General features: G+C 44.4%; 1 protein-coding gene across 4 annotated transcripts in view; it reads left to right on the top strand.

Moving 5' to 3' along the window:
* Positions 1-16,832, top strand: part of MAP4K4 (mitogen-activated protein kinase kinase kinase kinase 4) — a 121,346-nt gene that overhangs the window by 57,352 nt on the left and 47,162 nt on the right. For all 4 annotated transcript variants that reach the window (XM_075265154.1, XM_075265156.1, XM_075265153.1 and 1 more), the window contains exons 4-6: positions 11,287-11,412; positions 13,104-13,214; positions 13,946-14,036. In XM_075265154.1, coding sequence (XP_075121255.1) covers positions 11,287-11,412; positions 13,104-13,214; positions 13,946-14,036 — 328 coding nt within the window. The remainder of the gene's footprint in view (positions 1-11,286; positions 11,413-13,103; positions 13,215-13,945; positions 14,037-16,832) is intronic.

The following is a 16,832-nucleotide window of genomic DNA, read 5'->3' as shown; positions in this document are numbered from 1 at the left end:
GACCAATTAATGGTGGAGGGAGCCTCTAAACAGCCAAGTTTGGACCAATTCATGGTGGAGGGAGCCTCTAAAAACCCCAGTTTGGACCAATTCATGGTGGAGGGAGCCTCTAACCAGCCCAGTTTGGACCAATTAATGGTGGAGGGAGCCTCTAACCAGCCCAGTTTGGACCAATTAATGGTGGAGGGAGCCTCTAACCACCCCAGTTTGGACCAATTCATGGTGGAGGGAGCCTCTAAACAGCCAAGTTTGGACCAATTCATGGTGGAGGGAGCCGCTAAACAGCCCAGTTTGGGCAAATTCATGGTGGAGGGAGCCTCTAAACAGCCCAGTTTGGACCAATTCATGGTGGAGGGAGCCTCTAAAAAACCCAGTTTGGACCAATTCATGGTGGAGGGAGCCTCTAAAAAAACCAGTTTGGACCAATTCATGGTGGAGGGAGCCTCTAACCAGCCCAGTTTGGACCAATTAATGGTGGAGGGAGCCGCTAAACAGCCCAGTTTGGACCAATTCATGGTGGAGGGAGCCTCTAAAAACCCCAGTTTGGACCAATTCATGGTGGAGGGAGCCTCTAAAAAACCCAGTTTGGACCAATTCATGGTGGAGGGAGCCTCTAACCAGCCCAGTTTGGACCAATTAATGGTGGAGGGAGCCTCTAAACAGCCAAGTTTGGACCAATTCATGGTGGAGGGAGCCTCTAAAAACCCCAGTTTGGACCAATTCATGGTGGAGGGAGCCTCTAACCAGCCCAGTTTGGACCAATTAATGGTGGAGGGAGCCTCTAACCAGCCCAGTTTGGACCAATTAATGGTGGAGGGAGCCTCTAACCACCCCAGTTTGGAACAATTCATGGTGGAGGGAGCCTCTAAACAGCCAAGTTTGGACCAATTCATGGTGGAGGGAGCCTCTAAAAACCCCAGTTTGGACCAATTCATGGTGGAGGGAGCCTCTAACCAGCCCAGTTTGGGCAAATTCATGGTGGAGGGAGCCTCTAAACAGCCCAGTTTGGGCAAATTCATGGTGGAGGGAGCCTCTAACCAGCCCAGTTTGGACCAATTCATGGTGGAGGGAGCCGCTAAACAGCCCAGTTTGGGCAAATTCATGGTGGAGGGAGCCTCTAAACAGCCCAGTTTGGACCAATTCATGGTGGAGGGAGCCTCTAAAAACCCCAGTTTGGACCAATTCATGGTGGAGGGAGCCTCTAACCAGCCCAGTTTGGGCAAATTCATGGTGGAGGGAGCCTCTAAACAGCCCAGTTTGGGCAAATTCATGGTGGAGGGAGCCTCTAACCAGCCCAGTTTGGACCAATTAATGGTGGAGGGAGCCGCTAAACAGCCCAGTTTGGGCAAATTCATGGTGGAGGGAGCCTCTAAACAGCCCAGTTTGGACCAATTCATGGTGGAGGGAGCCTCTAAAAAACCCAGTTTGGACCAATTCATGGTGGAGGGAGCCTCTAAACAGCCCAGTTTGGGCAAATTCATGGTGGAGGGAGCCTCTAAACAGCCCAGTTTGGGCAAATTCATGGTGGAGGGAGCCTCTAACCAGCCCAGTTTGGACCAATTAATGGTGGAGGGAGCCGCTAAACAGCCCAGTTTGGGCAAATTCATGGTGGAGGGAGCCTCTAAACAGCCCAGTTTGGACCAATTCATGGTGGAGGGAGCCTCTAAAAAACCCAGTTTGGACCAATTCATGGTGGAGGGAGCCTCTAAACAGCCCAGTTTGGGCAAATTCATGGTGGAGGGAGCCTCTAACCAGCAGAGTTGTGGGAAAGCAGGGTAGAGGGAGCCTCTAACCAGCAGAGTTGGTGGAAATCAGGGTGGAGGGAGCCTCTAACCAGCAGAGTTGGGGGAAATCATGTTGGAGGGAGCTTAGTATTAGCAGAATTGTGCAACGCTTATGGTGGATGAGTATGAGGATGCGGAGGAATTGGAGAGGTTGAGTACAGACATGGAGTTTCATGTTGGGGTGCTTTACACAGGTGGGCACAAAAATGAAGGCTCTATCCAGTGGTGGTTCATTTTTATCAAAGTGAGCCGGTCGGCACTCTCAGCTGACAGACGGGTGCGCTTGTCAGTGATGATGCCACCGGCTGCACTGAACACCCTCTCAGATAGGACGCTGGCGGCAGGACAGGACAGCACCTCCAAGGCATATAGGGCAAGTTCAAGCCACAGGTCCAACTTCGACACCCAATACGTGTAGGGCGCAGAGGGGTCGGAGAGGACAGGGCTGTGGTCGGAAAGGTATTCCCGCAACATGCGCCTATACTTCTCACGCCTGGTGACACTAGGACCCTCCGTGGCGGCACTTTGGCGAGGGGGTGCCATCAAGGTGTCCCAGACCTTAGACAGTGTGCCCCTCGTTTGTGTGGACCGGTGAGAACTTGGTTGCCTACTGGAGGAACTGCCCTCCCTGCCGCCAACGTCACATGCTGGAAACATCTCCATCATATTCTGCACCAATTGCCTGTGGCAAGCATTGATGCGATTGGCCCTCCCCTCTACCGGAATAAAAGACGAGATGTTGTTTTTATACCGGGGGTCAAGGATAGCAAAGATCCAGTACTGGTTGTCCTCCATGATTTTGACAATACGCTTGTCGGTTGTAAAGCACCCCAACATGAACTCAGCCATGTCTGCCACAGTGTTAGTTGGCATGACTCCTCTGGCCCCACCGGAAAGTTCAATCTCCATTTCCTCCTCATCCTCCATGTCTACCCATCCGCGCTGCAACAATGGGACGATTCGAAGTTGCCCGGAAGCCTCCTGTATCACCATCACATCATCGGACAACTCTTCTTCTTCCTCCTCCTCCTCCTCCTCCTCCTCCATTAAACGCAGTGAAGCGGACAGATGTGTGGACCTACTCTCCAGCTGTGACGGATCGGATGCTATCCCTAACTCCTCTGTGTGATCTGAGTTATCCCTGATGTCAATCAGGGATTCTCTCAGAACACACAAGAGCGGGATTGTAAGGCTCACCATCGCATCCTCAGAGCTCACCCTCCTTGTGGACTCCTCAAAGACCCGTAGGATGTCACAAAGGTCTCTCATCCATGGCCACTCATGGATGTGAAACTGAGGCAGCTGACTTTGTGGCACCCTAGGGTTTTGTAGCTGGTATTCCATCAAAGGTCTCTGCTGCTCAACCACTCTATTCAACATCTGAAACGTTGAGTTCCAGCGTGTGGGGACGTCGCACAAAAGCCGGTGTTGTGGCACATGCAGGCGTTGCTGGAGAGATTTTAAGCTAGCAGCGGCTACTGTCGACTTGCGAAAGTGGGCGCACATGCGCCGCACTTTCACCAGTAGCTCTGGAACATTGGGGTAGCTCTTTAGGAAACGTTGCACCACTAGGTTGAAGACGTGGGCCAGGCATGGAACATGTTGGAGTCCGGCAAGCTCCAGAGCTGCTACCAGGTTCCGGCCGTTATCACAAACGACCATGCCTGGGCCCAGGTGCAGCGGCTCAAACCATATTGCCGTCTCATCGAGGAGGGCATCCCTCACCTCGGAGGCAGTGTGCTGTCTGTCCCCCAAGCTGATCAGCTTCAGCACAGCCTGCTGACGTCTACCAACGCCAGTGCTGCAACGTTTCCAACTCGTAGCTGGGGTCAATCTAACAGCGGAGGAGGAGGCGGTGGCGGAGGAGGAGGCGGTGGCGGAGGAGGAGGCGGTAGAGGAGGAGGAGGAGGGGGGTGTTCTTCTCGTGTCCCTGCCAGGAATGTTAGGCGGGGAGACGAGGTACACCGGGCCAGTTTGGGAAGCAGTCCCAGCCTCAACTACATTCACCCAGTGTGCCGTCAGTGAAATGTAGCGTCCCTGTCCGCATGCACTTGTCCACGCGTCGGTGGTCAAGTGGACCTTTGTGCAAAGCGCGGAACTAAGGGCCCGCCTGATGTTGAGTGACACGTGCTGGTGCAAGGCGGGGACGGCACACCGGGAGAAGTAGTGACGGCTAGGGACGGCATAGCGAGGTGCCGCAGTTGCCATCAGGTCCAGGAAGGCGGGAGTTTCAACAAGCCGGAACGCCAACATCTCCTGGGCCAGCAGTTTAGCGATGTTGGCGTTCAAGGCTTGCGCGTGTGGGTGGTTAGCAGTGTATTTCTGCCGCCGCTCCAATGTCTGAGAGATGGTGGGTTGTTGTAAAGAAACGCCTGATGGTGCCTTTGATGGTGCAGGAGAAGGAGATAAGACAGGACCAGGGGAGGATGAGGTAGAAGTCAACAAAGTGGCGGAGGCAGATGAAGTGGTGTCCTGGCTCGTCCTCTGGAGTGCATCGCCAGCACAGTCAGCAGTGGCAGTGGCAGAGGCAGAGGCAGTGGCAGAGGCAGTGGCAGTGGCGTGAACGGCAGGCGGCCTTTGTCCTGCCGTTGCTGCCTGCCACTGATTCCAGTGCTTGGATTCCAAATGACGGCGCATTGAAGTGGTGGACAGGTTGCTCTTCTCAGAGCCCCTAATCAATTTCGAGAGGCAAATTGTGCAGACAACACTATATCTGTCCTCGGCGCATTCCTTGAAAAAACTCCACACCTTCGAGAAACGTGCCCTCGAGGTGGGAGTTTTTCGGGGCTGGGTACGAACTGGAACATCTTGGGAGATTCCGGGTGTGGCCTGGCTTCGCCTAAGCTGCTGACCTCTGCCTCTGCCTCTAGCTACCCTTTTTGGTGCTGCACTTGCCTCAACATCCACACTACTTTCCCCGCTTGACATCCCCCCTGTCCAGGTCGGGTCAGTGTCCTCATCATCCACCACTTCCTCTTCCAACTCCTGTCTCATCTCCTCCTCCCGCACAATGCGCCGGTCAACTGGATGCCCTGACGGCAACTGCGTCACATCATCGTCGATGAGGGTGGGTTGCTGGTCATCCACCAACAAATCGAACGGAGATGGAGGAGACTCTAGTGTTTGAGCATCTGGACACAGATGCTCCTCTGTTAGGTTCGTGGAATCGTGACGTGGAGAGGCAGGTTGAGGGACAATGAAAGGAGCGGAGAACAGCTCTGGGGAGCAGGGACAGTTTGGGTTATTGTTCTGTAAAGCTTCGGAATTTTGGGAGGAAGGAAGACAAGACTGTTGGGTAATAGGAGGAGAGGAGGCAGAGTCTGACTGGCTGCTGGACAATGTGCTGTAAGCGTTCTCTGACAGCCATTGCAAGACCTGTTCCTGGTTCTCGGGCCTACTAAGGTTTGTACCCTGCAGTTTAGTTAATGTGGCAAGCAACCCTGGCACTGTGGAGTGGCGCAATGCTTGCTGCCCCACAGGAGTAGGCACGGGACGCCCTGTGGCTTCACTGCTACCTTGCTCCCCAGAACCATGCCCACGGCCTCGTCCACGTCCCTTTCCGGAAAGCCTTGCGCATTTTGAATTCCTAGTTAGAAATTGGCACTTTATACCAGTAGTAAAAATTGTGGGTGCACGTAACCCCAATATATTCTTTGAATTACCAGTCAGAAACTGGCACTATATGGCAGTAGCAAGAAATGAGGGTATTTGTATTCCCAATATATTCTTTGAATTCCCAGTCAGACAATGGCACTGTATACCAGTAGTAAAAATTGTGGGTGCACGTAACCCCAATATATTCTTTGAATTCCCAGTCAGACACTGGCACTATATGGCAGTAGCAAGAAATGAGGGTATTTGTATTCCCAATATATTCTTTGAATTCCCAGTCAGACAATGGCACTGTATACCAGTAGTAAAAATTGTGGGTGCACGTAACCACAATATATTCTTTGAATTACCAGTCAGAAACTGGCACTATATGGCAGTAGCAAGAAATGAGGGTATTTATAACCCCAATATATTCTTTGAATTCCCAGTCAGACAATGGCACTGTATACCAGTAGTAAAAATTGTGGGTGCACGTAACCCCAATATATTCTTTGAATTCCCAGTCAGACACTGGCACTATATGGCAGTAGCAAGAAATGAGGGTATTTGTATTCCCAATATATTCTTTGAATTCCCAGTCAGACAATGGCACTGTATACCAGTAGTAAAAATTGTGGGTGCACGTAACCCCAATATATTCTTTGAATTCCCAGTCAGACACTGGCACTATATGGCAGTAGCAAGAAATGAGGGTATTTGTATTCCCAATATATTCTTTGAATTCCCAGTCAGACAATGGCACTGTATACCAGTAGTAAAAATTGTGGGTGCACGTAACCCCAATATATTCTTTGAATTACCAGTCAGAAACTGGCACTATATGGCAGTAGCAAGAAATGAGGGTATTTGTATTCCCAATATATTCTTTGAATTCCCAGTCAGACAATGGCACTGTATACTAGTAGTAAAAATTGTGGGTGCACGTAACCCCAATATATTCTTTGAATTACCAGTCAGAAACTGGCACTATATGGCAGTAGCAAGAAATGAGGGTATTTGTATTCCCAATATATTCTTTGAATTCCCAGTCAGACAATGGCACTGTATACCAGTAGTAAAAATTGTGGGTGCACGTAACCCCAATATATTCTTTGAATTCCCAGTCAGACACTGGCACTATATGGCAGTAGCAAGAAATGAGGGTATTTGTATTCCCAATATATTCTTTGAATTCCCAGTCAGACAATGGCACTGTATACCAGTAGTAAAAATTGTGGGTGCACGTAACCCCAATATATTCTTTGAATTCCCAGTCAGACACTGGCACTATATGGCAGTAGCAAGAAATGAGGGTATTTGTATTCCCAATATATTCTTTGAATTCCCAGTCAGACAATGGCACTGTATACCAGTAGTAAAAATTGTGGGTGCACGTAACCACAATATATTCTTTGAATTACCAGTCAGAAACTGGCACTATATGGCAGTAGCAAGAAATGAGGGTATTTATAACCCCAATATATTCTTTGAATTCCCAGTCAGACAATGGCACTGTATACCAGTAGTAAAAATTGTGGGTGCACGTAACCCCAATATATTCTTTGAATTCCCAGTCAGACACTGGCACTATATGGCAGTAGCAAGAAATGAGGGTATTTATAACCCCAATATATTCTTTGAATTCCCAGTCAGACAATGGCACTGTATACCAGTAGTAAAAATTGTGGGTGCACGTAACCCCAATATATTCTTTGAATTCCCAGTCAGACACTGGCACTATATGGCAGTAGCAAGAAATGAGGGTATTTGTATTCCCAATATATTCTTTGAATTCCCAGTCAGACAATGGCACTGTATACCAGTAGTAAAAATTGTGGGTGCACGTAACCCCAATATATTCTTTGAATTCCCAGTCAGACACTGGCACTATATGGCAGTAGCAAGAAATGAGGGTATTTGTATTCCCAATATATTCTTTGAATTCCCAGTCAGACAATGGCCCTGTATACCAGTAGTAAAAATTGTGGGTGCACGTAACCCCAATATATTCTTTGAATTACCAGTCAGAAACTGGCACTATATGGCAGTAGCAAGAAATGAGGGTATTTGTATTCCCAATATATTCTTTGAATTCCCAGTCAGACAATGGCACTGTATACCAGTAGTAAAAATTGTGGGTGCACGTAACCCCAATATATTCTTTGAATTACCAGTCAGAAACTGGCACTATATGGCAGTAGCAAGAAATGAGGGTATTTGTATTCCCAATATATTCTTTGAATTCCCAGTCAGACAATGGCACTGTATACCAGTAGTAAAAATTGTGGGTGCACGTAACCCCAATATATTCTTTGAATTCCCAGTCAGACACTGGCACTATATGGCAGTAGCAAGAAATGAGGGTATTTGTATTCCCAATATATTCTTTGAATTCCCAGTCAGACAATGGCACTGTATACCAGTAGTAAAAATTGTGGGTGCACGTAACCACAATATATTCTTTGAATTACCAGTCAGAAACTGGCACTATATGGCAGTAGCAAGAAATGAGGGTATTTATAACCCCAATATATTCTTTGAATTCCCAGTCAGACAATGGCACTGTATACCAGTAGTAAAAATTGTGGGTGCACGTAACCACAATATATTCTTTGAATTACCAGTCAGAAACTGGCACTATATGGCAGTAGCAAGAAATGAGGGTATTTATAACCCCAATATATTCTTTGAATTCCCAGTCAGACAATGGCACTGTATACCAGTAGTAAAAATTGTGGGTGCACGTAACCCCAATATATTCTTTGAATTACCAGTCAGAAACTGGCACTATATGGCAGTAGCAAGAAATGAGGGTATTTGTATTCCCAATATATTCTTTGAATTCCCAGTCAGACAATGGCACTGTATACCAGTAGTAAAAATTGTGGGTGCACGTAACCCCAATATATTCTTTGAATTCCCAGTCAGACACTGGCACTATATGGCAGTAGCAAGAAATGAGGGTATTTATAACCCCAATATATTCTTTGAATTCCCAGTCAGACAATGGCACTGTATACCAGTAGTAAAAATTGTGGGTGCACGTAACCCCAATATATTCTTTGAATTCCCAGTCAGACACTGGCACTATATGGCAGTAGCAAGAAATGAGGGTATTTGTATTCCCAATATATTCTTTGAATTCCCAGTCAGACAATGGCACTGTATACCAGTAGTAAAAATTGTGGGTGCACGTAACCCCAATATATTCTTTGAATTACCAGTCAGAAACTGGCACTATATGGCAGTAGCAAGAAATGAGGGTATTTATAACCCCAATATATTCTTTGAATTCCCAGTCAGACAATGGCACTGTATACCAGTAGTAAAAATTGTGGGTGCACGTAACCCCAATATATTCTTTGAATTCCCAGTCAGACACTGGCACTATATGGCAGTAGCAAGAAATGAGGGTATTTGTATTCCCAATATATTCTTTGAATTCCCAGTCAGACAATGGCACTGTATACCAGTAGTAAAAATTGTGGGTGCACGTAACCACAATATATTCTTTGAATTACCAGTCAGAAACTGGCACTATATGGCAGTAGCAAGAAATGAGGGTATTTGTATTCCCAATATATTCTTTGAATTCCCAGTGAGACAATGGCACTATATGGCAGTAGTAAAAATTGTGGGTGTATATAGCCCCAATTCTATTGCTAGGGGACTTGCAGGGTATTTCTGGGGTGAAGGTGGGGGGGCACACCGTTGGAACGGGTATCGGGGTATATATCGGGTATACGGGAATACACTGACAGTGTATTCCATTCAGGATCCTGGGAAAGCTGGGTTGCGGCGATTGAGCCCGTCAGTGCCACGTTACACTGACAAGCTTCTCCCTGGAATTTAGCTCTTACAAGAGCTGTTGTGGTTGTCTTCTCCTTCCTATCCTAGCCTGTCCCTGCCTACCCAGAATCTAAGCCCTAGCTAGCTGGACGGAAACCTCCGTCCTCGGTGAATTGCAAGCTCAGAATGACGCGAACCTGGGCGTCGCTGTTCTTTTAAATTAGAGGTCACATGTTTTCGGCAGCCAATGGGTTTTGCCTACTTTTCTCAACGTCACCGGTGTCGTAGTTCCTGTCCCACCTACCCTGCGCTGTTATTGGAGCAAAAAAGGCGCCAGGGAAGGTGGGAGGGGAATCGAGTAATGGCGCACTTTACCACGCGGTGTTCGATTCGATTCGAACATGCCGAACAGCCTAATATCCGATCGAACATGAGTTCGATAGAACACTGTTCGCTCATCTCTACTTCTGAGCTCAAAATTCTCCATCCCGTATCACTCACGCCATAGTTATCTGCTCAGAAATAGGTTCCCATGGTTGAGCAGCTGCACACAATGCCAGATGTCATGTGGAGTCAAGCAACCTCTTATTGTTCCACCATTCCAGAGTACAGTATTCTTGTTAGGAATGTTGGTCCAGTCCAGATACTAATTCAGATTGGGAGGTACATTTTCAATTGTCAAATGCTTTATGGTTTCCACTCTCTCTCTGGATCCATATGCTGAAAGTAATTGTTCCATCCACACCTATGCTCATTCCTTAGCTGAACTTTTAGCTGTATCAGGCCTAGTTCACATCTGCGCACATATTTCCATTCAGGGGGTCCTCTTGCAGACCCCCTGAGCAGAAACCTAATCCGAATTAAAAAACCCATTACATTACAAAACAAACATTACATTAGGAAACCCATAGACTATAATGGAGTCCGTGTGGTTTCCGCTCTGTTTTCACACAAAAAACGCAGAGAAAAAAGTACTGCTTGCAGCACTCTTCTGTCCGCGTTTTTCATGTGGAGAGGGGAACGGAATTCCTGAACGCAGATGTGAATTGGGACTTTCTATATATTGAATTGAGATGTCTAACGCACATGTAAAGGTGTGCTCATCTAGTGTTCACATACTTTTGCTGTGTAGTGTGTGCGTTTGTGTATTTCTGAATGTCTCTATACAAGTGTGCATATATACAAATACACATGCATATATGGGTACAGTGTATGTTAGTGAAACCATATTGCTTTATTCATTCATTTATTTTTTTGTGCGTGCGTCAGACTGTTGGGAAACCTAATGTTTAAGTCTAGCACCAGATTACCTTTTGACTATGTGCCAAGTACAGACAGGAGGCGACAATGAAGGGGAGGATTTGACATGAGTATCATATTTCAGGAGCATTCAGTCTTTGAAAAATATGAGCATATGGTGTTTGTAATCCTTCCTGTCTCCCCTTACAATCAGGTGGATTCAGTTCACCCAAGTAACCATGCTTTCTTATGCTACTGCCAGGCGTCGCCTCTTAATCGGAGTCCGTCAATAAGTATGGTTCTATTGTGTGGCAGGTTTCTAATGTCAGAATCAACATTCTGAAACTAGGAAATTATGTCGTCCTATTTATTGTATATCCCGTAGGATGGTTTTACATTTTGGACTACTGAATCTGGGTCCCCCCCCCCCTTTTGTACCTGTCGCAAGATCCAGTGGTTCTTAATAAATCTAGCCATACTCTTTAGATGTGTGACATCTGTGTCTGATTGGGTCAGTTGACCATCTAACGTATATTGTAAGGGGGTGGTCCTATCAGTGACTGGACACCCTCCACCCATGACTACGCATACAGAGATAACGGGCCATTACTAATAATTAATAATTAATTACACCCCTTACACCATTTCCTTTTTCCTATGCTTAGAAAGAGTAATTGTGTGAGGGGTAGTCCAATCACATATAGTTTTACAGAGTTTTTTGCCACAAATCTATATATTAATCTACTCAGTTTCTCCTGCTTTCTAATATGCAGATTTTATTGCAATTTTACAACCAGTTCCCTTTATGGTTAAATGACTTATACAGGGTTTCCTTACATATGTTTATGGGATTTCTCTCTTTTTTTTTTTTTTTTATTTAAAGGATGAAGAGGAGGAAATCAAACTGGAAATCAATATGCTGAAGAAATATTCCCATCACAGAAATATTGCCACTTACTATGGTGCTTTTATCAAGAAGAGCCCTCCAGGGCATGATGATCAGCTGTGGGTAAGCTGAAAATCTATACCAGATAGACACATGATACGTGTTACACAATTACACTGGGTTCACACATTTCGTATGGAGATTCCAGCGTAGGTGTGACTCCAGCTTTAGGATACATTTGTATGTTCAGATTTCTGAGCACTTTCTATTCAGTTATACCAATATTTGAGGGCCGTATTACAGAGGTAAGTCACATTATTATGGCCATCAGCAAATATCCAGAGTAACTGCCACGTGCAGCATGAACAGCAGCTAGACAGCCATGGAGTGAATCCATAAAGTACTGGTAGGTAGTCTTGGGTATCTGGAGATCCACAGTGCGAACATGACAATTGGGGTGGTCCTAGAGATGCTCAGTTTGGTTCAAGTCTAGGGAATTAGGGGGCCAGGGCAGTACTTGGAAATCTGCCCTTCCAGTCACTGTCAGACATTTTTATATGTATGACATGTCTCATAGTCTTCCATGATACAGGTGGCATCACAAGACAAACAGCATGCATGGGTCTATGTAATGAGTGGGTCCAGAGAATGCCATGGAGAGATTTCACAGACTATAACGGTAGCACCACCAGCTTGTGTTCTTCCAACAATGGTTGTATGGTGTTTGTTCTTTGATGTTTCTCACCCGTCACACCAATGTCCTGAAAGCCAATAATCATCAGTTTTTACAACTTTGATAAATCACTCTTTTTACCCATTACAGCGACAAGTGGTGTGTTCAGATAGCCTACCGCACAACTTGTATACCCACCAAACTAGTCTTTGACAATTCACTTCCTCCATGGGCTTTGCACTACCGATGTTGATGGTAGGGGATTTAACGGTGTATATGCCAAACACAGCCTGACTCTAGTCTCCTGCTCTAATTCCTTCCTAAGTAGCTGACTGCCCTGATCAAACAAATACAAGAAAGCTCCTCTGCATTATTAGACCACTGGTCTGATGATCTGATCTGTCAGCATCATTATTACGATCCATAGAATACAACTACATTAATGCCATCTGAATTTGACCTAAAGTGGGGCACCAGAGGAAATGGTGGTTTAGTTGCCAGTTCATTGAATTTACATACATACCGGTACATACATACATACATACATACATACATACATACATACATACATATTCAACTTTTTAGTATACCTGAAAACGTTTGACTTATTTTTCCAGGAATTAGATATTGATGAGCTATCTTTTTAAATTCCTTCATGTGAATGGGAGCAGAGTTGCTGTAACCTGGCGCAGCCACTGCACAATGAACACAGGGGTGTAAGCCTCTGGGAACCAGTGCAAAATATGTAACAGGGCCTTAACTAACGTACATTTCTTGAAGGAATTTCTCTTGAGATCTACCTTGTACACTTGCTAGATATAGTTTAATGAAGATTTTAATATAATTATGAATTTTGGATGGGAAACCAGGTAGATTCTACTTGTCTTGCATATCTTGTTAATGGTTATCACTGTATCTTTTATCAATTATATTATAATCCACTTGTTTGAAAGAACTTTTCCAAGTGCTGAGGAAATATGGTATGAAAGCCTTCCTCATAAACATGTAGTCTAGGCATTGTGGCGATTCTTACACTGCCTACATTCAGTTCTGGTTACAATTGTGGATCTAATGTTAAATAGTATAGCTGTTACTAGATCTGTCATACTATACCTTGCTAATACCTTGTATTGTTTCTCAGCTTGTAATGGAGTTTTGTGGTGCCGGCTCCATCACTGACCTGGTGAAGAACACTAAGGGGAATAGCTTGAAAGAAGATTGGATAGCTTATATCTCTCGAGAAATCTTGAGGGTAAGGAGGCATAGTCTTGTATGCATGTTTGTTTTTTGTTTTTTTGTTTTGTTTTTTCTAAATACTTTTATAAAGAATTTTTTTTTCCCACCTATGAAATATGAATCATGATTGAGGAGTCTACTAAAGGGAGCATATGATAGCCATTATTTGCATAAAGTAAAGGTAACTGTATTTTCTGTGTAATAATACGGGTTTATCTGGTGTACAAGCATGGTGCCATTTCAGTTGGCTCATATGGTCTATGGAGGACACTGAGCCAGGGTTATGAATGTTGGTATGATGGTTGTGAATTGCCCTATTTTGTAGTGTCACTAGGAGGTGAAAAAAAAATAAGCAGAAATTGCTTGCTCAAAAAGGTTTTATAGTGTAGTATGTCCATGTACTTTATTTTTTTCTCTTTTTTTGATGGTTTGAATGTTGCTTACCCCTCTCAGCAAATCACCTCACGTAAGTCTTAATAAAATTGCCCTAGTTTTGTGTGGCTATATTTATTGACTGACTGATATTTGACTATAGTGCACGCCTAATGTAGCCCGTATCTGTAAAGTGGTGTCAGTCTAATTGTTTATCACATTGACTGCCATATGTATTTACTTATAAATAAACCAAGATTGGGAGTCACTGCCTCCTGTATTGTAGCATCCAGTTTTCTATAATGTCTTAGAAGGATAATGTATTTTTCATCATCTTACCTGCAATCTTACATTTGGTTATCTCATTTGTTCTAGGGCTTGGCTCATCTCCATGCTCACCACGTGATTCACAGGGATATCAAAGGACAGAATGTACTGCTGACAGAGAATGCAGAGGTGAAGCTGGGTAGGTGACATAACAAAAGATATTTGGTGAATGTGAATACGTTCTCATGAAAACTAAACCTGTAAAATGTTTGTTGGAATTTTTCTCATTTTAAAAACTGTAGCATTCCTTAAACTAGTGTATAACGGATTGCTTTTACAACAAATGTCTAATTTAACATAGTAATTGATTTTTAGGCTGTTTTTGCAGAGTTCTGTTTTTCAAGCAACTTTTTTAGGTTTGGCCAATGCAGAAGGTGTTAAAGGTCAGTTATACCCTATCCACAGTATAGAGCATAAGTGTCCAATCTGTGGGTATTTGACCTCTGGGTCCTCTAGTGATGAGAATGGAGGACCGTATGTCACCCAATGCCGCCTCCTTGTAAATGGTGCCCTGTTGTGTTTGCATGACCAGCGTTTTATTCACAAGTAGAAGGCATGTGGAACTTTGGGTCCCCCTTTCTCCTAATCTCCCAGAGACTCTGCAGTCAGACCCATGGCAATCTTGACACCACAGGATGGGGATAAATGCCCTTAATAAGACAACTCCTTTTAAGTGATTGGCTCACCAATTTAGAATGTGTTGTCTAAGCCAATGTTTCTCAACCTTTTCATATCAACTCACGCTTTGTGAAAAAACAAGTGCCCCCCAATGGAGTCTGTAATGTGCTCGTGATCTCAATTGACAAAGAAAAACTGTTATGCATATGTGCTAGGCACACACAAAAAGTTTTGAAGGCCTTTTAGCTACTGACCAGCTTTTACTTGCCAGATCATAAATCAGAAGTCATCTTATCTATTCAGCACAGACAACTCAATGCTGTAGAGACCCCTTAACCTGGACCCAAGGTCGGCAGACACCGGACTCTGCTTGGCAGCTATTTTGCTTCAGTATTTAAAGGGATCCTATCATTAAAGCACAATTTTTTTTTTTTTTATAGCTGACACGTAAGAATAGCCTTAAGAAAGGCTATTCGTCTCCTACCTTTAGATGTCTTCTCCACGCCGCCGTTCGGTATATAAATCGGTTTTCGTCGGTATGCACATGACTTCTCTCGCAGTACTGGGGGTGGGCCCCAGTGCTCAGACAGTACTGGGGGTGGGCCCCAGTGCTCAAACAGCACTGGGGGCGTCCCCATTGCTGTGAGAGAACTCTCCAGCGCCGCCTCCATCTTCTTCAGGAACGTCCTCTTCATGCATCTGCTTCCAGCGCAGGTGGTCAAACTTGTAGGCCTCAGGCAGAGCCGACTGCGCATGCCCGCGGCCGCAAGAAAAATGGCCGCTCATACAGTAAGTAAGCGGCCTCCGGGAGCCTCTGAATCTGAACACTTGCTAAATCTGTCATTTCCAGAGCAGTGGTTCTCGGTCATCTGAGACTGCATGAAGTACTCCCTGGGGTATGTGTACCACAGGTTCAGAACCATTGGTCTGAGCAGTCCACCCCTATTGTAATGTGATATCTTTTTACTGGAAGGAGTTTCCATATGTGTGGAGTCAGCTTGTACAGTATTTTATTATTTTGAGCTTAAACACCCAGGCTGGGGCATGTGACGACACTTTGTGTTTTTTTGGCAATAAATGGATATCCAGCACTCCGTAACTTCTTTATATAAAAGGTATAAGTTTATTTCGGAGACATGCTCCCTTTAAAAGCCGAGTATATACAAAGCATATGGTGGTGCAGATAGGATGGTAACGAAGAAACCGACGCGTTTCGAGGTTATTCACCTCTTAGTCATGGTTTACAAACAAACAGACATGTGTATGTATATATACTGTTTAAAAACAAATGCCGGAAACCCTTATAACTATTAGTCCTTGTTTCTATTCATGATTTAATAAACATGTTTTGTTAGAGTATTTTTAGGTTTTTGTCTAGTTAATTTGATTCTATTACCTCTTCAAACTTTCTCCAAAAATATGATGAAAATTTAGAAGAGTATGTGGATATAAGAATATGTATACACAGAATGATGAATTTATCCAAAACTGTGTGAATACTATTAGTTCTTAATTTGAATGGATGTATACTCTAAAGAAATATAGGTATTTCCAATGATAAATATGCAGTGAATAATGGACACCGGATACTAAAATAAAATTGAAGTTAAAGTTAAGACTGAGCCACAGATATAAAGGGTGTTATATATAAAAATAAAAATAAATATAAGTAAATATAACCCTGCTTTCATAGTAGGCAATGATCAATAAACTGCTATACAATACATGCGTGGTATAATAGTCCTGCTTACACACAGGACCGATGCAGGGAACAAAACTCATAGAGAAGCCGCGGCACAAGGATATCGGACCATTTACAAGTCCCGCGCATGCGCATTATGTTTATTGCGCATGCGTGGCAGAACATCACTCCGAATAGGTATCCATACAAAAGAAGGATGCCCGTCTGTAAGAGCATCAAAAGTGGACAGACACCTGAATCCAGCAAAAGGGCAACAAAGGTAAGTAAAAGTTTGATAAGAAATAGTATAATAATGAGTGAGATTTGAGTGTGAAAAAATGTTGTGGAAAACAGCTGGTCTATCTCAACTGAAATAGTGTTAATAAAAAAAAGTCAGTTTTGAAATTCATACCTTTCGGAAATCTGGTTTTCAAATTAAAAATCCAATGGGCTTCTCTTTTTAGTAATAGACGTTGCCAGTCGCCTCCCCGATTAGGTCGGCCGACTGCCTCCAATGCATGGAATTTTAGTGTTTTAATATTTCCTTGATGGATGTCTATAAAATGTTTGGAAGCCCCAGATTTCCCTGTTTTTTCATGATTGAAGATATCTCTGATATGTTCTGCTATTCTCTGT

The sequence above is a fragment of the Leptodactylus fuscus genome, chromosome 2 (assembly GCF_031893055.1).
Source record: "Leptodactylus fuscus isolate aLepFus1 chromosome 2, aLepFus1.hap2, whole genome shotgun sequence".
NCBI classification, from domain to species: domain Eukaryota; kingdom Metazoa; phylum Chordata; class Amphibia; order Anura; family Leptodactylidae; genus Leptodactylus; species Leptodactylus fuscus.
This window is presented reverse-complemented; position numbering and strand designations above follow the sequence as displayed.